A 26,025-nucleotide genomic window follows, 5' to 3' on the forward strand; every position below is an offset into this window, starting at 1 on the left:
ACTTGATTTCATGAAAATCGTCATCATTTATAACAGTTATGTACATTTATGCTACTTCATCAAGATAAGCTTGTTCAGTTAAGGATAAAGAAGGGATCAGTGTATGAATGACAAAATCGAATTATTAATATGTTTTTATATCTTCTATCTACAAACTAAGGGAAACATAGTATCTGTTATTTGTGCTTATTTAAATACAGTAAAAAAAAAATATCAATACTGAAGCAGTGAAAACAATAATACAAATAGTAATTAATTATAGTTCTTTAATAAAAATGAGTATTAAATAACCTCATATAAATGAGATTAATTAATTTTTTGCTACAATTTTGGCACTATCTGATCTCCTAAAGACAATAACTCTTGCACGACATGATACACAAATTTTGTCTTGACGAGATGGAGATTGTTTTGCTGATGGAGATGGTGTTGAGGCAGATCTTCTCCAACTTACCAAACGTACAACATCAGCTGATCCGTGGACTGATTCTAATTGAGTGTTACACTGAAACAAGAGTACAATTTATTGTTTATTTACTAAATATACTGAGAAATATTATTTTTCATGATGAAATTTCAGTTAAAGAATAAATCCATTAGAAAATTTTTCTAAATGAAAATTTTTCAAGAAAAAGTCTTTCCTGAAGAATAATAGTTTAAAGTTATGTACTTCCAATATAATATATAAAAGTTATATATTATAATATTTAATACATCTTATATATTGTTAGATCTTATAAGTTATAAGTTGTATTTAAAAGTTATTTTGAGAACATAATTAGAAAATCAGAGCTCCTGCTTATACTTAAAGCTTCTGATAAAGTTGAACATTAAAGTTGTGAAATGTACTGCAACAAAAAAAATTCCATAACACCTGGTCAATGTAATACAGAGTATTATGTATTGCAATTCACAAATATCAGTTAAACTTTAGGGAAGTGATAGTGATGGGGGAAAGAGTGAAAACACAGGGAATCAGACAAATTACTCATCACTATATGTTCTTTTAAATTCATTTGTTGATGGTGCTGTCGTGGAATGTCAGCATAGATTTTTTTGTTGCTTTTAATGAAATTTTAATTTTTGCCAATGATTAAAACTTTCCCTCCACCTATCATCTTTTCCCTCTATACTAATTTTTATACTAAAATCTTCTGATATCTAAATTCTTTAATTTGGTTAATTTGACAGTCTATTTTCATTTACTATCAATACAGTGCTGTATATAGTAACTTCCCAATATTATCTTTTCAATATGGCCAAATCAGTCTACTCTCACTCATCCAAATCCTGTTTGCTCTCCTATTTCTTCTCTTATTGTCTCATTGCTATCCAATTGTTATTTTACTTCCAACAGCACACAAAACATATCTGCTATTTGCAATACAAGCTTTCAACCGAATATGTTAAAACTAGCTGATAAATAAATATTTCATTCTAAATGGTATGTAACTTACCAACCTTTTTTTTTCTTTTATATGAGAAATTAATTTTTTAGCATAAAAATATAATGCTTGACTGGGGTTCAAACCCAGAACTTTCTGTATGAAAAACAGAGTCTTTATTACATCAGAGACATTTCCTCCACATTTCCTGTAATTGATAAAAGGGAACCTTACTAAAACTGTAATCTGATCAGTATTAAAAAAAACAAAACAGAATCTATTTAAAAAAAGAAGGGATAAATATGTAAAATAATAGTAAACAGATTGTATATAATAAACATAAATGGAAATTTCTTTTTCCAGTTAATATATGTTATTGAGTAATGTATATGGACTGTAAAAGAAAATTTTTTAATTTAATTTTAAATAAAGTGGTAGGAAAATCCTTTAAATGAATTGGTGTTTACCTAAAAATGGTAAAAGATGCATTATTACATCAGAACAATTTTTAATTTGTTGACAAATTTTAAAATGAACAAAACAATTTTTTTCTAAGTTTATTTTTTATGGAATAAATGACTAATTTTCAGTCGTTAGTTTTTAATGTGCTATATTTTCCCCCTCTACTCATTATTCTATAAAAATTTGGCTTTGTAATTACAACATGGAAAAATTAAGGTTATTGATATATCATTGTTGAAGATCCATTTTAAACAAACATCGTAGTGGATAAATTTTATACAAGAATAAATGAAAAAGTTTATTATTGCATTACAACCTTATGAGGAAGATTAGATGAAAGAAATAAGTGAAAAAAATGCTGTTGTCTACAAAAGATTTAAAAAAATATATAAATATTATGTGGCATCAACTATTATGATCATTAAACAAGATATGATTAAAGGATGACCGGACTGATAAGAATGAAGTTCGATTTTAGAGAACCCTGAAACTTTAAAACATATTGGCAGAATAGTTTTATTAAATGGTGTAGAAATTTGTACCTTGACAACACAGCAAATGAGGGGTACTGATGCTAGTGAAATTCAATTTCTCTGTACTATGTGGGGTATGTTTTATGGAAAGGGAGGAGGATGAGCAGGTGATGATGGCTCAAGCTCAATGGGTTGGTCTAGTGGTGAACTTGTCATTGCAAATCAGCTGATTTCAAAGTTGAGAGTTCCAACAGATTTGGATACTAGATCATGGATACTGGTGTTCTTTGGTGGTTGGGTTTCAATTAACCACACATCTCAGGAGTGGTCGACCTGAGACGGTGTAAGATTAGATATGCTTCATTTACATTCATACATATCATCCTCATTCATCCTCTGAAGTAATACCTTATGGTGGTTTCAGAGGCTAAACAGAAAAAGAAAGGCTCATAAGCAATAGGAAGAAGACAACTTGGAAGTCATGGGAAGAGATGAAAAATATTGTTAAATTAGACATGAGCTAACCTCATAGTAATGGAGTAAGCTGGCTGCTTGAGATGCGTAATACACACTGATTAACTTGGAATATTTTTTTATTATGCCTAAATTTCTTTATTTTAAATAATATACTGAGAGTTATATGTGAGGATTTATTTGTTGAATAAATATGCATTTTGGAATCAGTGAATCGATCAAAAATACATTCTTAAAGTAATAATAAAAACTTACATTTTTATGCTTATGAAAAAAATTTAATTAATTTGATTGTTATTATACATAAAATCCTACTAATACTACAAATAATATATTTATGTGTATTTACAATTATATACAAAATCTCTGAATGAAAAACTTAAAAAAATAAAATAATATGCTTATTTTTAATTAACTTTTATTTCAGCTTTTTTTGGCAATGGGGTCTGATTGTAAGCATGATCTGAAAGTAAGATAATATTTTTACATTTGAATGTTAAACTTTTTTCACTCTTCTTGTGCTTCTTCATAGTCTTTAAAATGAAAAAGTAACTTCACTCACAAAAGTTAATGACAGCATTTACAATAACAACTTTCAGTTTTAAATAATATATAGTACATTAAATTGTGAATATCAATAAGAATTTTAAGAACTGTATTATATCAGATACTCGATATAAATTCCACTTAATAAACATAAAATATATTACACAAAATCGTCAAATCATTAAAAGTTTATTTTGCTTACTGACCTGGAAATTTTAACAAATGGCAATTTGTCATTTATTTATGAGGGATTCTTTAGTAGATAACTAATTGCTTGTATTGCTTTTATTTAGTTCAATAACAGTATAAAACTTTCTTAATTTATGAAAAGTTTCGTATCATATAACTTTCTAGAGTCTTATAATTTATTTTAAAATGGCAGGCAGTATGCAAAATTTCAGAATAAGGCATCAATTAAATTAAATTCTTTGGCTTGTATGATAAAAAAAATTTCTTACTATAAAAAGAATAATCAATTCTGAAAAAGTTATCTCAAAATACGCTTTTGCTATTCTTTTTTCATGGATGAAGAACCAGTAAGATTAACATTATGGTGGATGCTATAGATAAAAGAATTGTGCAATTCTGCAATCCAATTAAACCAACAGAATTAAAATCATTTAATTTTTTGTATTATGTAGGAGTATCAACAAAGACATAGCCAAAATGTTTTTGGTGTACCAAGAAATTTTAAAAATAGTGGAAAAAAAGAAATAAGGTTGCAAACCCCCAAAAACAAAAAAAATAGGGTCCAGATCATTATATGGTTAAGAAAAATAAAGTAACAAAAGTAGTTACAAAAATGAAAGCAAGAAGCACCTTTCCTGTTAGAGAGCATTTTCTATCAGTGAAAGTATAATTTTTTGGAGGAATAGGGAGGTCCAAAAAGCACTTCAGCCCCTGGCCTAATTTTATAGCTACTAGATAGGTTCACTACTATAAAGTTTTGTAGCTCCTTTGTTAGGTTCACTGGCACTCCCTACCATTTATCAAGGAAGTTTTGGCTCTTCAGATCCTGGCATCTTCACATGGAGAACTTAGCAGGATTAGGCATATTCACACAATTATCAACAGGGAAGAAGGGATGAAGGTTAATGAAATGGGGCAGTTGGGGAGGACAGATTATTCATTGAGGTAATTTAACATCTGGTCCAGAGCCAAATGTGCCTTTTAGTTGAAATTCTTACAATTATGGATCATAAAAGGTTTAGTGATGAAATATCAGCTTGATTATATAATATCCCAGCTTATATGTTTGTACTTTAACTTTTTAGATCTATCTTAAATTTTTATTTCAATGTTTTATTGTTAGTATGATTAATTTATTACAGGTTCAGGTATAATAATGATACAAAAATAACTACATAATACAATAACTGACTACATTTGGTGTTATGAATAGATTACTGAGGAGTACAGACAGTATTTACAATACTGTGCATTATTTTATCATAAAGATCAGTATTAATTATCATTGTTGCCACATTAATTTGATCCCAAATAGGAATTGATCATTTTTTAGTATGTGCCTCAACTTTACTGCACAACATATAAATTTTATTATAAAAAATTGAAATGCAAGAGTAAAATAAATTTACCCTTTACAAAGAATAGAAAAATAGAAGTTGCCTGTCCTGGCGATTTATAATTGAACAGTCTGTTACTTTTTAAAAAATGTTAGAAATATATCTGTTAAGAGAAAATATTCAACTTATTTGAAAGAAATGAAGTGTTAAATCTTGGTGGAAGTGTAAATAAAGGTAGCCCTTCAAAACTGAAGAAAAACAACTGCTTATAGCCAGTCTTAATATCTTTATTGCTAATCAAACAGTTAATGATTCAAACCTTGATCTTCCAGGCAAACATTTTCAAGAGTAAAAAAGTCCAAAAAATTGGCCAGAAAGTTTATTTAAAAAAAAAAATTGGAAATTATTTTTTCAGGGAGCTTTGCATTCATTATTTTATTATTGTGAGTATAATATACCTTGTTACAATAGACACTGATAGTTAAGAGTGTGTAGTGTCATTTTTACTGGCCTTCCATCCTTCATTATATTTTTTAAAATTATTCTATTTTTATTTTATTTCAATAATATTTTAATACTCTGTCAAGAAGTACAAAGGCCAATGTTTCTCTTCAATAGAAATTAGGTAAAATATATTTTTTCTATTAAGTGTTTAAATGCTTAGGAGTTTGGATCTGTAATCCAAAATTCAAGTTTACCCTTTCTTATAAGGTTGTATATCAACCCATTGTGCATCTAAGAATCCAAATTTGTCACTTTTTAGGATTTTAAAATTTTGTACTGAAGAAAGGAAACTGCTTTAAATATTGAATGATGGATGGTGAAAAAAACAGTACAAGTTTCGTGCAACCATAAAGAATAGAATGGAAATTGAAGGTGGTTTTCTTGATAAGATTGTATTTAGTGATGATGCAACCTTTTTCTTTAGTAATAAAATTAACCATAAAAAATTGGCACAAACTATAATCTGTTAGGTAATGCCAACATATATGAGACTGGCCAAAAATAAATATTTTTGAGTTCTAAGCACTGTGATGAGTATGGCTGATGCCTTAGCTGTAGCAAGAGGTGGGAGAAAATTTCATGTTCAAGATGCTATACTAATATATTGTTGCTATCATAGGTATACAGTATATCTCTCTCATAAAATTTCTGTTTTAATTGGTCATGCTGGAATAATATCTGGCCATCATGATCTTCAAAACTAACATAATTAGATTTTTCTCTGTAGAAGTTATATGAAAGAGAATGTCTATTTATCCCCTCACTTTCTGAAACTCTCAATTCTGTTATGCATATCCAGATACATTGACACAAGCAAATGTTGGCCTACTTCTACGTTTCTGGAATAAAATTCTTTATTCATGGGATATCTGCCAAGAGAAAACAGGAAGCTGTATCGAAAATGTCTAAAAAAACCTTTTTATTCTATAAATTTCTGTATTGGAAACAAATTTTGTGAATTTACTGCCTATACTTAGTTATTTAATATTACTCCATTAGCATCACTCTTTATTATACAAAGTCAGTGACTAATTTAGAATAACTCTATTTTGATATTGTTTATTATTATATGCAATTTACTTTTGTTTTATGAGATTTGTATGCCATATGCTAAATAAATAATAATATTTCTTTTATTTAAAATATAAATAAAATTGGTTTGGTTACCCTCCTGCATTTCTGATAAGGTAAGGACCTAATGAATTTAACAAATTTAAATTTTCAATCAACTGCTTTCCATGTGTAACGTTAATGTACACCCAACCCTGAATTAACTTTACATGAATGAGAAATATTACATTTTAAACAATAAAATTACATTAAGGTCAATTATTGGGAAGTCAGGGATGAAAACTTTCTTAGTTTTACTACCTGTATATATATAATTTAAGCAAAATCATTCTTAAATTTTAATCTTCATGGCTAAGCCAAAAATTATTACATTTACTACCTTTTTTTTGGTTTACATAGGAGGAGGGAAAATCTGCAACCAGATGTCCAGCAGCCCATTCTGCTGGGTGTGTGGGGTTTCCTGCCGTAGCAGGAAATATTTATTACCTAGCAAGTAAATTATAAACAGTTTCCTCTAGTTGCCTATGGAACTTTTCTAATTTCAAAATATCTTAGCAATAAATTTTTTTTATCATTAAAAGACAATCTATCAAAACAATCGTTAAATAAAATAAATGATAATTACCAACAAGAAATATAGTTACATATTTTTATAAAATTTCAGAAGTGTGGTAGTGTCGATCATAAAATAAAACGATCATAAAATTCTGTTCTTCTTCCTTCAGTTGCACATTCCTTCAGTTGTTTTAGCAACTGATCAGAATTGTTGCTAATTTCCATGGAGCACACACCACACACATGTTCATAAAAAAATTGTAGAGTGCTATTATTGCTTCCTATTAAAATTTGCTTATTATCTTTTCACTTTACTGAAATTAAAGATCATATTATGTAATCTGATGTTGTTTTCTTCATTTTTATCTGCACCATATTCATATGATATTAATTTAGGAATTATATGTTGCAAGCAACTGGCCTTTTTATCAACCTCCATTTATTTTCAGAGTACTGTAAATGAAATGAATCACATCATTGGTTGTAATTGGAAGATCATAAATTACAATTTGACCGGCTGTAATCACTACTGGATTAAGCCTCTATTGGGCTCTAAACAAAATTTAAATTTGGTGTCCAAGAAAGTTACAGAAAACTTCAAACAAAGATTGAAGGGTATTTGGTAAATTCCGTTTTCAGTATCAGAAAAAACAAAAAGCCACCTTTTTATATTTTTATTTGATTTTAAAATGAAAAATACTTTTTAAAATTTTTTATTATCTTTTGTTTTTAAATTGTAGTACTTAAAATATTTTAAAATATTTATCTTTTTAAAAAATACACCATGTTGGGAGACATCCTTTTAAAAATATTTTTTAATTTTTAAAAAAATCATTATTTATTTTTTCCTTTACTCTAGTTGGGCCTTTCTGAATTATGAGCCCTAGACATTTGTCTTATTTATCTATTGGTTAATCTGGCCCTAGATGTAATACAGATACAAGTGTGGAACACCTGAAAAAAAAATCAACTTTTAACTTGTCACAATTTCAAGACTGGTAACATATTTATATCAATAAATTATTAAATTAATTTTTTTTTAATTTACCTGTAGTATCTGACTTTTTAGAAAAAAAGAAAGGCTTACTCGTATGATTTCATAAACTATTATGTTACAATATTATTATAATGTAGTATAGCAATAAGTAACAGAAAGTAAGAGGTCATTTCACATTCTCATACACTGGACATAATCTAGAAATTAATTAAAAAGTTATTCATAAATCTGTATTAAAACAAGATAATTAAATGAAAAAAATTGTAAAATCAGTGTATTATAACAACTATCACTTTCTTAAGTGATAGTACATAAAACCTCCTCTATGAATCATGAGACCTTGCCGTTGGTGAGGGGCTTGAGTGCTCAGGGATACAGAGTAGCTGGACCGAAGGTGCAACCATATCGGAGAGGTATCTGTTGAGAGCCAGACTAAGGAATGATTCCTGAAAGAGGGCAGCAGCTCTTTCAGTAGTTGTTAGGGGCGTGAGTCACAATGACTTAAACGGCCATATCAACATCACTCAGTCCTCTGAGTACTGCGCAGCTGAAAGAAATGGAAAACTACAGCTGCTTTTTTTCCAAGAAAATGTGGCTCTCTGCATTTTCATATAGCAATGATGGAGGTGCCTTCCTTGGTAAAATATTCCAGAGGTAAACTAGTCCCCCGTTCGGATCTCCGGGTGGGGACTACTAAGGAAGGGGTCACCAGAAAACTAAAAAATAACATTCTACGAGTCGGAGCGTGGAATGTTAGAACCTTAAAAAAGGTTGGTAGGCTAGAAAATTTAAAAAGGGAAATGGATAGGGTAAATGTGGATATAGTAGGAATTAGTGAGGTTCGGTGGGAAGAGGAAGGCGACTTTTGGTCAGGTGATTTTAGAGTAATTAACTCAGCTTCAAATAATGGGCAGGCAGGAATAGGTTTCATAATGAACTAGAAGATAGGGAAGAGAGTAGAGTATTTCAAAACGCATAGCGATAGAATCATTGAAATAAGGATAAAATCAAAACCTAAACCGACAACGATTGTTAACGTCTATATGCCTACAAGCGCCCATGATGATGATGAGGTAGAGTGTGTATGCGAAGAGATTGATGAAGCAATTAAACACGTAAAAGGAGATGAAAATTTAATAATAGTTGGAGATTGGAATGCAAGCATTGGAAAAGGCAAGGAAGGAAATATAGTGGGTGAATACGGGCTGGGCAAAAGGAATGAAAGAGGGGACCGACTTATAGAGTTTTGCACGAAGTATAATTTAGTAATTGCCAACACCCAATTTAAAAATCATAATAGAAGAATATACACTAGGAAAAAGCCAGGCGATACTGCAAGGTATCAGATAGATTATATCATGGTTAAGCAAAGATTTAGAAATCAACTCGTTGACTGCAAAACTTACCCTGGAGCAGACATTGATAGCGACCATAATTTGGTGATAATGAAATGTAGATTGGGGTTTAAAAACCTGAAGAAAAGGTGTCAGATGAATCGGTGGAATTTAGAGAAGCTTGAGGAAGAGGAGGTAAAGAAGATTTTTGAGGAGGACATCACAAAAGGTCTGAGTAAAAAAGATAAGGTAGAAAATGTAGAAGAAGAATGGGAGAATGTTAAAAGGAAATTCTTAAATCAGCAGAAGCAAACTTAGGCGGAATAAAGAGAACTGGTAGAAAACCTTGGGTTTCAGACGATATATTGCAGCTGATGGATGAACGTAGAAAATATAAGAATGCTAGTGATGAAGAATGTAAAAGGAACTATCGGCAATTAAGAAATGCTATAAACAGGAAGTGCAAACTGGTGAAAGAAGAGTGGATTAAAGAAAAGTGTTCAGAAGTGGAAAGAGAAATGAACATTGGTAAAATAGACGGAGCATACAGGAAAGTTAAGGAAAATTTTGGGGTACATAAATTAAAATCTAATAATGTGTTAAACAAAGATGGTACACCAATATATAATACGAAAGGTAAAGTCGATAGATGGGTGGAATATATTAAAGAGTTATATGGAGGAAATGAATTAGAAAATGGTGTTATAGAGGAAGTTGAGGAGGATGAAATGGGAGAAACAATACTGAGATCTGAATTTAAGAGAGCATTAAAAGATTTAAATGGCAGAAAGGCTCCTGGAATAGACGGAATACCTGTAGAATTACTGCGCAGTGCAGGTGAGGAAGCGATTGATAGATTATACAAACTGGTGTGTAATATTTATGAAAAAGGGGAATTTCCGTCAGACTTAAAAAAAAGTGTTATAGTCATGATACCAAAGAAAGCAGGGGCAGATAAAGGTGAAGAATACAGAACAATTAGTTTAACTAGTCATGCATCAAAAATCTTAACTAGAATTCTATACAGAAGAATTGAGAGGAGAGTGGAAGAAGTGTTAGGAGAAGACCAATTTGGTTTCAGGAAAAGTATAGGGACAAGGGAAGCAATTTTAGGCCTCAGATTAATAGTAGAAGGAAGATTAAAGAAAAACAAACCAACATACTTGGCGTTTATAGACCTAGAAAAGGCATTCGATAACGTAGGCTGGAATAAAATGCTCAGCATTTAAAAAAAATTAGGGTCCAAATACAGAGATAGAAGAACAATTGCTAACATGTACAGGAACCAAACAGCAACAGTAACAATTGAAGAACATAAGAAAGAAGCCGTAATAAGAAAGGGAGTCCGACAAGGATATTCCCTATCTCCGTTACTTTTTAATCTTTACATGGAACTAGCAGTTAATGATGTTAAAGAACAATTTAGATACGGAGTAACAGTACAAGGTGAAAAGATAAAGATGCTATGATTTGCTGATGATACAGTAATTCTAGCCGAGAGTAAAAAGGATTTAGAAGAAACAATGAACGGCATAGATGAAGTCCTACGCAAGAACTATCGCATGAAAATAAACAAGAACAAAACAAAAGTAATGAAATATAGTAGAAATAACAAAGATGGACCACTGAATGTGAAAATAGGAGGAGAAAAGATTATGGAGGTAGAAGAATTTTGTTATTTGGGAAGTAGAATTACTAAAGATGGACGAAGCAGGAGCGATATAAAATGCCGAATAGCACAAGCTAAACGAGCCTTCAGTAAGAAATATAATTTGTTTACATCAAAAATTAATTTAAATGTCAGGAAAAGATTTTTGAAAGTGTATGTTTGGAGCTTTATATGGAAGTGAAACTTGGACAATCGGAGTATCTGAGAAGAAAAGATTAGAAGCTTTTGAAATGTGGTGCTATAGGAGAATGTTAAAAATCAGATGGGTGGATAAAGTGACAAACAAAGAGGTATTGCGGCAAATAGATGAAGAAAGAAGCATTTGGAAAAATATAGTTAAAAGAAGAGACAGACTTATAGGCCACATACTAATGCATCCTGGAATAGTCGCTTTAATATTGGAAGGACAGGTAGAAGGAAAAAATTGTGTAGGCAGGCCACGTTTGGAATATGTAAAACAAATTGTTAGAGATGTAGGATGTAGAGGGTATACTGAAATGAAACGACTAGCACTAGATAGGGAATCTTGGAGAGCTGCATCAAACCAGTCAAATGACTGAAGACAAAAAAAAAGTACATAAAAAGTCACAAGTCATAATAAATAGTGCAGGACATATTATTCATTTTGTAAACCAATATTACTAGGGTATGATGTAGTATTAATTGTGACAGCTGATCCTATGAAAAACAATATATTAATAAACGCATAAAAAACATTTATTTATTCAACTGTTAAGAATCTTGACATTCATTTTCAATAAGAAATAAAAAAAATTCTTTTTAAGTAATCATTCATTTTTTACTATTAAGTGATATAAGTTTATTATTAAGTGATATAGAAGGTGCAGTAGAGATAAAACATATAGTTTTGAGATATAATTAAAATTAATAGAATTTAGTTTCTTTTTTTTTTTTACCAGTTGAATCTTTTAATAATATTAATTTACTTTCTCAGCTATGTTTGTTCATTACTTGCAGAACAGCTTCCTTTAATTCATTTTGTTCACCACTGTTAATTTAAGGGCAAAGCAGAATTGTAGTTATTAAAAACATAGTAGCTGTACTGGTACAAGCTACTTAAAATCATCAGTTCAGCATAAAAATTATTATCGCTTAGATAGTTAAATAAAGATGTGATAAAAATGTTAAATCCACCCATTATTCTCCTTCTCTCCCATATTCTAATCAATGATGGGTAAAGGAGCATTTCAACTAAGAATCACAGCTGTGGAAAAGAGATAGCAGGGACAGTGAGGTGCAAGAATGCTTACTGATTACTGTTGGATGCTGAGGACGGATGTTCCAGATGCCAAAAACACAAAAGGAAAACAACTAATCACATTTTAGGTAAAGTAGTATTATATGTGTGTATGTACAAACATATATATATATATATATATATATATATAATAAGTATACACATTTCATTCTTATTTAACCCGCATGTCATACAAAAACCAGTGGGTGGTAGATAAAAGCTACTTACAAATTTGAATTCAGTATGAAAAGTTCTATTATAAACATATATTTTCCTTCATGAACTGAAAAATGTTTAATTTTGTTCCCTATTATAATAGAAGATCCTGACAGGGCCGGACGAACATTCCGTTAGTCCATGCCCCGGCACGGAGTGAAAAAATCGAGGAGCGCAACATTGCCAAAACAAAATGAGAAAGAAATTGCAATGGAGTTTCTAAATTAGAAAATTTACTGAAAAAATTCTAAAAACAATAAAACAATCTAATTTTATGAACTAATGACCACAAAACTTTCAAGGCACTATTCCAGTAATCTATATATATAAAAGACAATGTGTGCGCGCGCTCATGCGTGCGCGCGCACACATTGTCCGCTGCTCCTACAGGTACGAAATTTGGCATGAAGGTGGCCCAGGACAAGAGCCGAAACACCTCGAAGCGATTTTTTAGATTTTTGGATTAGATTGTTCGTTATTCAATATTTTATCGATTTTTTCGCCTTTTTCAGCGAAGTTCCGTACTAAAATTGTTGAAAGTCCGGAAGTTGAACAGGTACAAGAAAATTTTTTATACCACCTGAAACGTTTTCATTGTGGAGGGTATTTTTTAATACCCTCCACAATGAAACCAACTTCGAAACTGTACGATAATTAGACGCGTGTCGGTAATTAATTAAAATAAGGTCACTTGTCGGACGAAACGCTATTTTCCTGTAAAGTCGTTTTGTAAATCGTGGTAAAAACTTTACTACCTGTCATACAAAAACGAATTTTTTTCAGAAAATACCTTCAAAAGCTGGTTTTCAAATAAAAGAAAAATTATTCAAATCCGAGTTCGTTTAAAAACTTTTTTTCGAAGTCATAATTTTAAAAATTACCAGCGCTAGCATATTCCGAATGTTCCTAGGAAAACATCTTTCTCCCTTTCTCTGTTCGTCGCAATTGGCTGATGCGTGTCACATGGTTAGAGTAGGAATGAGTAAGAAGGCCCGTGTGCCGTCCGGGGGGGGGGGGGGGAGAATTATTGAATTCAATTTGGTAATTTTGGTGGGAGAGAAAAAGTTGTTATTCAGCGAGATATGACATATATACGAAATTTTTTAGTGAGTGATTTCGATTCAAACCGCAAAGGTTTAAATTTGTTTAAACCTTTGGCAACAGTGAGCAAACCATTTAATTTGCTAGCCTTTGACCTAAGCAACAAACAAAATATATATAATATATAAAAAATAATTTATATAATTGTAATTTTTGTTAAGCTTATTTTTATACAGTTCTCCTGACGGAAGTTTGCCCAGAGGTAAGATTTTTATCCGTTTTTGTTTATAATTGTTTACTTGTTCTAACCTTGCCATTGCCGATTTAGAACAATTTGGATAATGATTACAGCGAGGTATGATTGTAAAATATTTCACCGTCAAACATGCATTATTGTATTTTATTAATTTTTTATTCGTGGATATCTAAATATAACTATGTATTAAAAACAGAAAGAGGTTTCTAAACAACTAATTTACAGATGTAGTAATACAATGCATTAATATTAAAAAAAAAATTGGATGAGGAATAATCTGGTGCGCAAAATATGATTATAAAATATTTCACTGTCAAACATGCATTATTTCAACACTGTATAAAAGTATTTTCTCTGTGATGAACATCTGCATCGGAAAATTTATGGAATGAGATGGCCAGGAGATTCCGATTGAAGTTCATTTTGCATTTATTTATTTAACATTTTCTTGTTATTATTACTATTATTTTTTTTTTTACTTTGATTTTGGTATTTTGCTTTTGTTTACTTTGAGACATATATTTTGTCCCAGGAGATTCCGTTTGAAAGTTTCTCTGTGATGAACACCAGTAATAATCGCCAAGGAAATTAATCCTGTTCATTTGCATTAGAGATCTATTGAAGATTATACATAAAGATTTGTGATTACTTACTTTCTAATTGTGCTATTAATATTGTTCAATATTTAATTTTTTATTTTCATTAGTAAATTTTTTTGCTCTTTTTTACTTTGATTTTGGTATTTTGCATTTGTTAGTTTGAAAACAGATTGATGGATTTGGTCTGTCTTTTTAGATATTGAAATTTTGTTTCATATAGATTTTCACCTAACAAACTATTTCAGTGTTTTTATTTAAAGCTAAAATGTTTGCATTAAATACAGGATGATAGAAAAGCAAATGAAAGAAAGATTGTTAATTAAAAATAGATTTACTCTTTAAAGTTATATCTTGTGATTGTTTATTTTCATTGTTTCTTTACTTAACAATGTCGGATAGTAAAAAGAAATTATCTGATAGCCAGTTCAGAAAACAAAGACTAAACACAGAAGCATCCTTAAAAAAACAAGCTGTAGCTTTGGAAAAGTTTTTAGAAGACAATTCTAGGACAAGTACAAGTGAAAAAAATCAAGAAAATTTAGACAGCCTTGAAGTTGAAGTCGTCGTTCTTTCAACGGAGCAGTCTTCATCAATTTCTGCATGGTCTTCTAGAACACAGGTATCTGATTGGGTTGAACAAGAAGACAAAGAGGAAGAAACGAAAGAGAGATAGAAAATGAATCGCACTTGTAGATGGAGACAGATGAAGATTGTCCTGTCATTTTGGTTTTGAGTTCTAATTTAGGACTGTGGTCTGAATGCATTTCTGATGCAGAAAGGATTTATCTTTCGAAAGCAGGGTTCAGCATCCCGAATGTATAACTTTGATCTCCCTACTGATACCAGTGGACACAGGTTCACCTCAAACAACTATATAAGATATCTCAGCAACAGAGAGAAAATTCACAGAAATTGGTTGGTTTGTTCTGTTGCCAAAGGCTCACTTTTCTGCTTCTACTGCAAAATTTTTGCAATGGCTACATCTTCTTCTTTAGCAAAAGATGGCTATAGAGATTTGCAGCATATAGTAAACCCTCAAAAATCATTAAACTACAAAAAACATTTTGAAGCCCAAAAGTCCTGGCTTGAATTGAGTATTCATTTAAAAACTTCTCAAAGATTTAGGAATGCAAAAATTCAGCACTGGAACGCCGTTTTTCAACATGTAGTTTTGATCATCAAACTTTTAGAAGAAAGCTGCTTGGCATTTAGAGGTAGCAATAAAAATTTTTACGAACATGATAATGGGATCTTTTTAAAGCTAGTCCAACTATTAGCTAAATTTGATCCTGTCATGGAGGAGCATTTAAGGAGGGCTTTGAACAAACAACATAAAATAACCACATACTTGAGTAGAACCATTCAAAATGAGGTCATTCACCTAACTGTACATAAGCCATAGATTAGATGAAGTGAAAAAATCAAAATATTACTCAGTTATATTAGATTGTACACCTGACTTCAGTAAAACAGAACAAATGACCTTCTAATATAAGGTATATATATGTCAATTGAACAAAAAGGCATCAACATTCACTAACATTTTTTGGGCTTTCTTCCAATTGAAAAATCAAAAAGCCAACAACTTTTTGATGTCTTACTTCAAGAGCTAGCTGGGATTCTCTTTGGCTAACATGAGAGACCAAGGATATGATAATAGGGCAAATATGAAATGAGAACAAGAGGGGGTGAAGCAAAGATTAGAAACATCACCCTTGTGCTTTTTTTTATATCATGTGGTAACCACTCCCTTAACCTCATGGTAAATGATATTATCATTAGAAAGAGCCAACTTCATTAATATTGTCCAAAAATTTACTTATTTTTTTCTTCATCAGCTTTTAGACGAGCCATCTTTTTGAAGCACGTTGAAGAACTAACCTTAAAACCTCTTGGCGACAAGAGGTGGGAAAGTCAATTGCTGCTATAAAGCTGCTGAGGTATCAAATCGATCAAATATATGATGCATTGCTTAAGATTTATGAGACCAAATATATAGACAGTTCAAAAGAAATGAAGCATCTGGGCTTTATGCAAATACAACAATTCAAATTTCTCTGTTCTGTTGTGATGTGGTATGAGGTATTAAATCATGTCAATCCCATTAGTAAACTCATGCAGGGGAAAAATTACTATATTGTATTGGTAATAAAACTTTTGGAAAATTCCAATCTTTTTTTTAGGAATTTGAGATCAGACAATCACTTTAATGTCATCCTTGTTTGATGCTGGTGAAATAGCATCCAAAATAGATGCAGATGAAAGTTTTGAATCAATACCTACACATTGAGTTCATTGGTGGAAAAGATAATTTGATTATGAAAGTTAGGATGAGCCCTCGATGTACAGAAAAAATACAAAATTGAATTCATTTACTACCTGGTTGACACTGCAATCAATTCTTTGGAACAAAGATTATCTCAGCTGCAACATCATAACAGTCACTTCTGCTTTTTATATCATATGTATGAACTCAAAGATGTTAGTTCTGTAATTTTGTCCAATTGCAAAGATTTGGAAACCATTGTAACAGATGGAGAGTCATCGGATATAAACAGTTCAGAACTTTGTGATGAAATATCAGTGGTGTGTTCTCTATTGGAAAAAGATTTGCCTCCTTTGGAAGTTTTGAAATTGATAAAAAAAATGAATTTTACTCCATATATGTCTCTAATTCTAACTCTTCCAAGTGATGCATTTGGGGAACATAGTTTTTCAAAACTAAAAATAATCAAGAACTATTTGTGAGCAACAAAATCTCAAAGATTATCACACCTCGCTACATTAGTAACTGAGTATAAACTCAGTAACAGTTTAGATGTTTCTGAATTAAATAATTCTGTGAACTAAAAGTTCATAAAAATAAATTTGTCTGAATTATACTCCTGTTAACTGTTTTTTTAAATGAAGTATTTTAAGTGAGCATTTATTATAAAAGTATTTGTGTCAATTATTGAGCTACATGTTGTTTTTTGGATGTTTGCTAAAAAATAAAAAAAAACCATAAACCTTGTTTTTTAGAAATGCTTATATTATAGTTCCATAGAGGCGCAATTTTTTACTTTTGTATGGAGTGGTTCAAAGGCTAAATCTGACCCTGATCCTGATTTTTTCATCATGATCCAGAAAAATTGTTGGAGCAGTCAATTAATGTAAATAATTATTAAAATCATTATTAAATTATAGATTACTATTTACTTTTATTACTGAAAATCATTATTATAAGTTATAACAATCAAGACTAATTTATGAATTATTTACTTCCTAATTTAATTTTACTGCTAATAAATATAACCTTATTATTAATAAATTATTATCATTTAAATTGTTGTACACTTTACTAAAAAAAAGTTATATAATCCCATCATATTGAACTTTTGTTCAAGCAGTTTTAACAAAGTAATATTAAATGGTCAACTGAGAACTTGTACTCAATAAAATAATATAAATTCCTACCATAATAAATAAGGAATATTGTGTAAATAAAGTTTCCTTATGAAACTACAGGGGATCATTCATAACATACCTGCTAGCAGGTAAGTATAATGATAGAAAACTCTCTATAGTATTTTCCCCAAATGGTATGAAAAAAATCAAACTACTACTTACTAAGATCACCTTCTTTATTTCCTTAATTCAACCTTAACCTAGGCTGTTCTCATAATAGTCCAAATCTTTGCTTATATCAAGCAAGACCTAGTTTAAAATAACACATTATACATTCACTGAAATGTAAAAATATATTAATTCAGAGACAACTATATCTGGAAAGAATTCAATAAGACAGGTATTATGAGCAAAAGGGATCTTGAAATCCCTATTTATGACACATATCCATTGTTACTTGCATTACTATAAAAAGTTTCACGTTAAAATCTTTCATGTTATTGATAACAATATTTTTCCACTTATTATAGTGAGATTTCTTAGGGAATCTGAATCATATTCATTAACTGTTCAGCAAATAAATTTTGTTTGGAAAACAATATACTTAAAAACAGTACTGGGAAAACGTTTTGAATAACAAAACAGGATTCAAATAAATATTAAATGTTTTGAATATTCAAAACAGAATTAAAAAAATAAATCATATAAATTATAAAATGTAAAAAGAAATAGCATATAAAATAAGACTAAAATAAAGTACTAATCACTTAGTAATATTTTACTATTCCCTTTTAGACTTTCCCCTCTGTTCCTTGAATACGTTGGAAAGCTGCTTTGTTTATTTCAATAAAAAGTTGGTAGTTTCATGAATAATTTGAAAAAAAAATCAAGTTCACAGCATACTGGATACTTGAATTATTAACTGTTTCTGAATTCCTTATTAACTGTTTTTGAATTTTTATAATTCCAAATAAGGCACAGGTGGGTTTTTAAGTTTTTAATTTTATAACAGGCTTTAATTTCATAATTACAGCTGTTCCTAACTTAACTAAAAATTAATGGAATAAAATGAAAGGAATAATGGAATTAATGGATAAAATAAATGATACTAATTCTTCAGATTCCATTAACTTGTAAATGATTCATATAGTTCCAGATAATCACAATCACTTAATAGAAATTGAGATGTATTACATTTTTAAGCATTCTATTTTCAAAACAGGATTTTGTATGTTTTCAAAACAGGATTATAAAAAAAATAAATCATGTAAATTATAAAATGTAAAAGAAATAGTATATAAAATAAGACTCAAATAAAGCAATAATCACTTAGTAATATTTTACTATTCCCTTTTAAAGTTTAAAATTAGATTGTAACTTTCTGATTTTAGCTTATGTGGTATACAATATATTGAACAAAACTTTCCCCTCTGTTCCTTGAGTACATTGAAAAGCTGCTTTGTTAATTTCAATAAAAAGTTGGTAGTTTCATGAACAATTTGAAAAAAATGAAGTTCACAGCATACTGGATACTTAAATTATTAACTGTTTCTGCAAGCATATATTTTTTTACAAAAATTTCATCTAAGCAAAAAAATTGTCTATTGTTTTATTTTTGTTTTAGATCCTTGTTTTATGGACTCTTCATGTATTACTGGATATAAATCTAAATAAAAAAATAAAAAAATTGCAGTAATACATGAGAAATAATTTATTTTCTAATATTAAGACAGTTTCCATGAACACTCTTGTGCAACCGAATAGTCTCAAAATCTGAAAACTGAAAATTCATAAAAGTTCAAAAAAAGTATACATCACAGGGAAAACAAATTTAGAGACATTCTTAAGGTATTATTAATACAAAATATACTGTATTTATCAATATATGAGGTGATAGGTTATATTTTGATTTTTTTTGAGTGATTTGACACAGATTGACTCAAAATCAATGTATTTACTACACAAGCTATTATAAACTCATGTTATTAAAACATAAAAAAAAAATTGCTGAAAAGTTTTAACATTTATAAAAAAGTGAGTTAATGGGTATACAAACTGAAAAAAAGTAAAAAATACTAATGATTTATATGTTATAAAATACTACTTTTTTTTTATACAAAACTAAAAGAAATAAAGCACAACTGATTGAACCTCAGAAGTATGAGTATGTAGAAATAATAATAATTAAAAATATATCAAAATTATCTTTATTATAAACTTCTAGAAGTAACCACTTAATTTAATCCAAACAATATAAAAGAAAGTTAACTGAAGTCAACCCTTGGATATCTCATATTGTTATCAACTAATGGCTTATAATTAAAGCAATGGAAAGTTTCTTATATTAGTTATAACTTTGTTTTAAAAGCATCAAATCTGCATTATTTTTTATTTTAAAAAAATTACAAGAAAATTTTGGTGTTCGAAATTCTCATCCTTCTTTTTGGAATTGGTTAAATTTTTTCCAAACATTTTTTATTTAATTATTTTTAGTTTAGTGACTTTTTCAAAGTGGAAATAGGGGGAGATCTATAAAGAGACTGCTCATTAAGAGAAAAAAACCTTCTCTTGAAACAGGCTTGTTCAAACCAATTTAAAAATTTGAGGGAAAAAATGGATAGAATTCACAGAGCCAAGAGTCTTTGTTGTACATTAGATTAGGATGTCTAAAAGTATATGAAGTATTATTTGTCAGTACTTCTGAAAAGTGATGTTAAAAGTTCCTTAAATCTAACATTTTTTGTCTAAGCAAAATAAAACTGCTGAATGTTGTTTAAGCAAACTTGAACATCACTTGTTGTCAAACACATCTATAGGAGTCAGATAAAATGTTAACCAGTCTATGAGTCTTGTGAACTCATGTTCTTATCACCTTGTAATAATGGAAAAATCTTTTATTTTGATTGAAGACAAGTTTCCTAATGTTAACATTCCAAGGAAAACAATAGAATGATCTTGTGGTAAGCTGTATATTAATTGGAGATTCCACACCACGTTAACAAATTCTGCTTTGCAAAAATGCTTTCTGGGTAATATGGTTTGTTCCAAATGTTGCAAGAACTGAAAATAAAAAATACCTTAAATACAGCTTAGAGTATTAAAATTCACATTCACATTGACCAGACTCATTAGGAAGTTTTATATTGGTATTTACATAAGGTGATTTGGTTGATGATTTGATAACTGAAATGTGCATCAAGATTTAAATTTTTCATCAGTACTTTTGAGAATTATTCTTTTTCTAAAAAAATTTTTATTTATCAACATTTCACCAACTGATTGTTTAGATTTCATTTCAGTTATTGTTTTAATACTTAAATGCTGCTTTTTTCCTTATGTTTCATCTTATATTTGATAGGCTTAATAAAATGAAGTTATATAATTATAAATTACATTATGCATAATTAAAATTTTAAAATCATGTGTTTAATTGTTGAAGAAAAAATGTATACTATTTGTTTTATATTTAAGCTCGTTTATTCTGCCATTTTTCTGAAGGTAATTGTAATTGTATATTCAGGATGACTTGAGGAAGCAATGAAACATTTATGATTTTATCTTATCTGGTAAATCTTAACCACATGCAATCAGTGGTATATGCACATAGATTAAAGGTAATATATTTAAAATATATATATATATATATTTAAAAAAAAAAAAATATATATATATATATATATTTAAAAAAAATATATATATATTTAAATATTACATTCATTTTCATTCAGTTTACTTTTTTCTTATGAACTGTAATTTAAAAAAATATTTATTAATTACATTTTTTCTTGTGCCACATTGATAACATTAATAGCAGTGCATTACACAAATACACATAAACATAAAAAGCATTAAATTCACGATGCAATATATTTTAATATAATCTTACTGAAATTCATTTTTAAAATTAATATTTAATTTAATTAGGAATTATAGTACTTAAAATAAAACAAGAAAGTAATTTGCTATTAATTAGACAAATTTTGTTAAAACATGACGTACACACTTGCACATGTAATTTATGAACTTTCTTTTGCATAACATATTTTTTAAAAGAATTAAATTTAACTTAAAAATTAATGGAATTTTTTCATTTAAAAATCTTGAGAAACTAATTACCAGCATTTTCTTCAGAAAAGTATCTAGTAACACTAAATACTTTAGTCCTCACTGTAAATAAATAACGCAAGTATATTAAATACGTAACAGTGTTATATTTGATTTTATTGTGTTTCTTAGTTTAATATAGTATTTTAGTCAGTTAAATTATTTAAAAAATTTCATATTATTCAAGAGTGTTGAGAACTTGGTTTTTATACTTTATATATAAAATTTATGTGTTATATATTAATTTATAATTCTTTCACTATATGTAGATCTTCTTTCTACAGAGTGTTCAGCAAAATCTGATTCTGTACTTGTGTATAGAGTCTGATACATTTAAAAAAAAGTGAATTAATGTGTATCCAATCTGTTCTATATAATATTTAAGTACTCTACACCTTCAAGGATTCACTTCATAAAAACAGGATATAGACACAAAAAAGTAACTTCAAAATGCAGATCTTACATACAGCACATACAAATTAAAAGCTGAACAAATTTGATCAATATGAAATTTGCAAACACTAATTTTCCAACAAAAAAGAAACATGTTAAATGATGAAACAAAATATAGGTAAAATATTATATTATTTGATTACGTAAGTATGTAAAACCCTAATGTAAGGGTTTTCCTAACCTTCCTAGATGGGGAGCATTAATAAATAATGGTATAAGATAATCCACTGAAGAAAGTGCTGATAACTCAGAAAGGACTTTGGTAGCAAAACGTTTGCTAATCTGTAAATTATTTATTTAATTTCTTGTAATTTAAAATTGTTTTCATGTTATGTCCTGTTGAAAATAACAAATATTTCCTTAAATTTCTGTGAATAACTTATAATTAGTTCCTTGAGGAGAAATAGTTTGATCAAATGACAATATTTATTACGTGCTATTAATTTACTATTTTAAGAAGACTTTTGTTTGTAGTAACAGTTAATTTAAAATGTTGTTAATCATTGTAGTTGTTTTTCCATGTACGTAGCTCATAGATTATAATGCTAATATTATTTGTAATGGAAATTTTTTAATGGCAGGTGGAAGGACAATTTATTAGTTACTTTATGCAGATTTGTTTTTTTAATATTTATCAGATTTTGTAGTTATGTTGGATGTCACTGAGAATAAATATATGTTGCAATATTGTGTTAATAATCTAGTAAATTCAATAAGGAGTACTGAGTAAGTTAAGTCAGTTTTTGGGGCACAGTTCATTTTGTCACTATCTTTTTAATAGCCATGATTTTCAATTTAATATATATCTAGACTTGCACTTAAATACTGTCTTTAAAAATTTGTTGACTGTGTCAACACTCTCCCTGCTCATGAAAATTGATTTTGAAGTTGTTTAACAACCTTCCCGTCCAAATTCTTTACATGTTCATAGTTTTTCAACATACTATTCATTGACTGATACCTGAAGGTTCAAATGTGAAAATGTTTTCAAATGTTTGAAATAGTCAGTGGGATTTTTCTATTAAAAATCTTTTACTTAAGTTAGCTAGAAGAAAATTATAATTGGAATCCAAAAGGAACTTGCTCAATAAAAAAAAAGAAAAGAATCAACTAAATTAGTTTTTTTGATGAAGAGTACAGTTTGAATACATTAACAAAAAAAAAAAAAATTAATTAAAATGTGTGGATATCTCTTTTTGATGTAGGTTAAAAATATATTAAAGTAGGATTCATGTCTCTAATTTCATTTTCAGAGACTATATTCTTAGAAAGAGAAACTAGCTTACATTCAGATTTTTTATTTTATTTTTCAATTCTATTCCTTATTATATTGGGATTACACAAAGTACAAAACATATGTTTTTCCACCATGAAAGATTAAAAAAATTACATTAGACACCATTTACTATGCTCCATTAGAGCATATTCAACATAAAGTATAAAACCTTAAATTACTAAAAAAAAAAAATGAAGTAGATAACCAGTGTACCCATAAAAAATAGAAAATTCAGTTTTCTGAGATTATATTAATATGTATGCAACTGTAGTATATCTATTTCATTTTGTTTTACTTTTTTATTATTTTATTTTATCAAAAAACTATACCAATGTACAGAAAAATACATTGAGCTACATAAAAAAGTATAATTATATAAAAATATCTATGTGTTTATCACTGAAATACTATCAAACAAAAACTTATTGTTTTTACTGAAATACATCTTTATTATTATCGTTCATAGACACCAGTTTCAATAAAATCTCTCAGTCTTCATTGGGTTGAGTGTAATTAAAGACAAAAAATAAAATATTACCATTATGCTATTTAATAAGTTGTGATTCTTGTCAAGTAGTCTTTGAAATATAATTAGAATTTAAAAAAAAAAATTATCTTATAAATTTATTATTGTATATTATTAAAAAGTAGAATCTTAAAAAAAAATGAATAAAATGATGAGGACATTAACCAGAAGAATAATAGAAATAAATACACTGTATTTATTGAGAAATATTGTATATTTATGAATTTAAATATATTCATCAGCATATAAGAAATTTTACTATAATACAATTCTATTATGTTAATAAAATAAATATGACATGAACAAATGATATTTATTAATAAAAAGATAATAATAATAATAATAATAATAATAATAATAATAATAATAATAATAATAATAATAATAATAATAATAAGAGAAAAGTAATAATAAATAAATAAAATAATATGTAAAAAATTAAAATTCTAAAGTTATACATACATTAAAAATAAATATTGTTATTATTATTAATATTATGATTTTACATATAAATATTTTATTTATTAATATGATTATCGATAACTTATAGGTATGATGTTTATTCGCTCTTCTGGTATTTATTTATATATTTTTTTATGTTTATTCCACTTTTTTTATTAATTAAATTAAAGAAAATAAATCAGTTTGATAGGATACTATTTTAAATTAAAATAAAATGATGTATTACATCATTAATTATAATATTCTTCTATAACTTACATTAAAAAATAATATATGTATATAAATTTTAGGATACCAAGCAATGATGTTATTCTATAAAGTACTTATTTTTCTACACAAAAACACACATGGCTTGATTAGGCAGTTTTCAGAGTGTTTCCTGCATTATGAATCACAGCACTGTCAGACTAGAGATGCGGTGCATTTGCATTACTTTGAAGCATTCTTTTTTCCTCTGCACACACAAATATTTATATCCAAATTTCATACGTTTGCATAAATACATTCCAACATTAATAAATACATACATAAAGAATTCAATTCATAAAAAATAAATGATTTCTTACTTATTTTTTAATTTAAAATTATTTAAAATAAATATTTTTTTATATATACATAAAAGTTTAGTGAGCACTTAATTAAAAATAAATCTGCATCATAATAAAGAGATTATTAAAAAGTATATATGTAGATATGATACTGGATTAAGTTTTATAAAATATGAAATTGAATCTTTAACTTTATTACCAATGTTACTTATTTAATGAATTTAAAAAAACTCAGATCAGTGGAAGTTACTAAAATATGTATTCATAAAGAAAAAAAAATATATTCTTTGAAAATTACTAAAGAAAATTTTTGAAATAAACATATCTGAAATTTCAAATAAAAAAACAAATAAATGTGTGCTGTGTTGAAATTAATCTAACAGAGTAGCATACATCAATGGTAATTTAGGAGATGTAAATTATAATATGAACAAGGAGTTTACTAATTCTATTTTTTTAATCACTGTATTTAATAGTTTTAAATAATTATACTTTGTTGAAATTTTTGGTAATATTATTCAGTGAAAGAACGATATTTCTATGATACTTATATCCATATTATGAAGAATCAGGAACTTTAACCTGATGATCAATTAAACTACAGGTTGAGGGTTTTGTAGAGTCCTCAGATTGGTCCAGAAGAGAAGTATCCTCCAAATGATTTAGATGCCTAGAATATAGCACCTACAGTGATTTTAGTATGAATATAGTGGGCAAGCAACCAAACCCTCAGAACACATCTAGGAAGAAAGGGATTGATGATAACTAAAAGAAAGTTTGTTTATAGAAAGGGATGATCTACCCAAAGGGAGACTGTGAAGCATGACAAATAACCTCAGCCAAATTTATGCTTCAAGGCCTTAAATGGCAATGATACTCTATCCTATTAAGATTCCTCAGATG

The 26,025-nt window shown here is 28.4% G+C and overlaps 1 protein-coding gene across 5 annotated transcripts in view; it reads right to left on the reverse strand.

The window, feature by feature from the left end:
• Positions 1–295: 295 nt before the first annotated feature.
• The window catches only part of LOC142321764 (adipokinetic hormone/corazonin-related peptide receptor variant I-like), a 737,321-nt gene continuing 711,591 nt past the window's right edge, over positions 296–26,025 (reverse strand). For 3 of the 5 annotated variants that reach the window (XM_075360128.1, XM_075360129.1, XM_075360130.1), the window contains one exon: positions 296–505. In XM_075360128.1, the coding sequence (XP_075216243.1) occupies positions 311–505 (195 nt within the window). In that variant the 3' untranslated portion in view covers positions 296–310. Of the gene's footprint in view, positions 506–24,654; positions 25,029–26,025 lie in introns of those variants that run through there. The other 2 variants (XM_075360132.1, XM_075360131.1) reach the window with 1 other exon arrangement.

This window comes from Lycorma delicatula, chromosome 3 (assembly GCF_047948215.1).
Source record: "Lycorma delicatula isolate Av1 chromosome 3, ASM4794821v1, whole genome shotgun sequence".
Classification (NCBI taxonomy): Eukaryota; Metazoa; Arthropoda; class Insecta; order Hemiptera; family Fulgoridae; genus Lycorma; species Lycorma delicatula.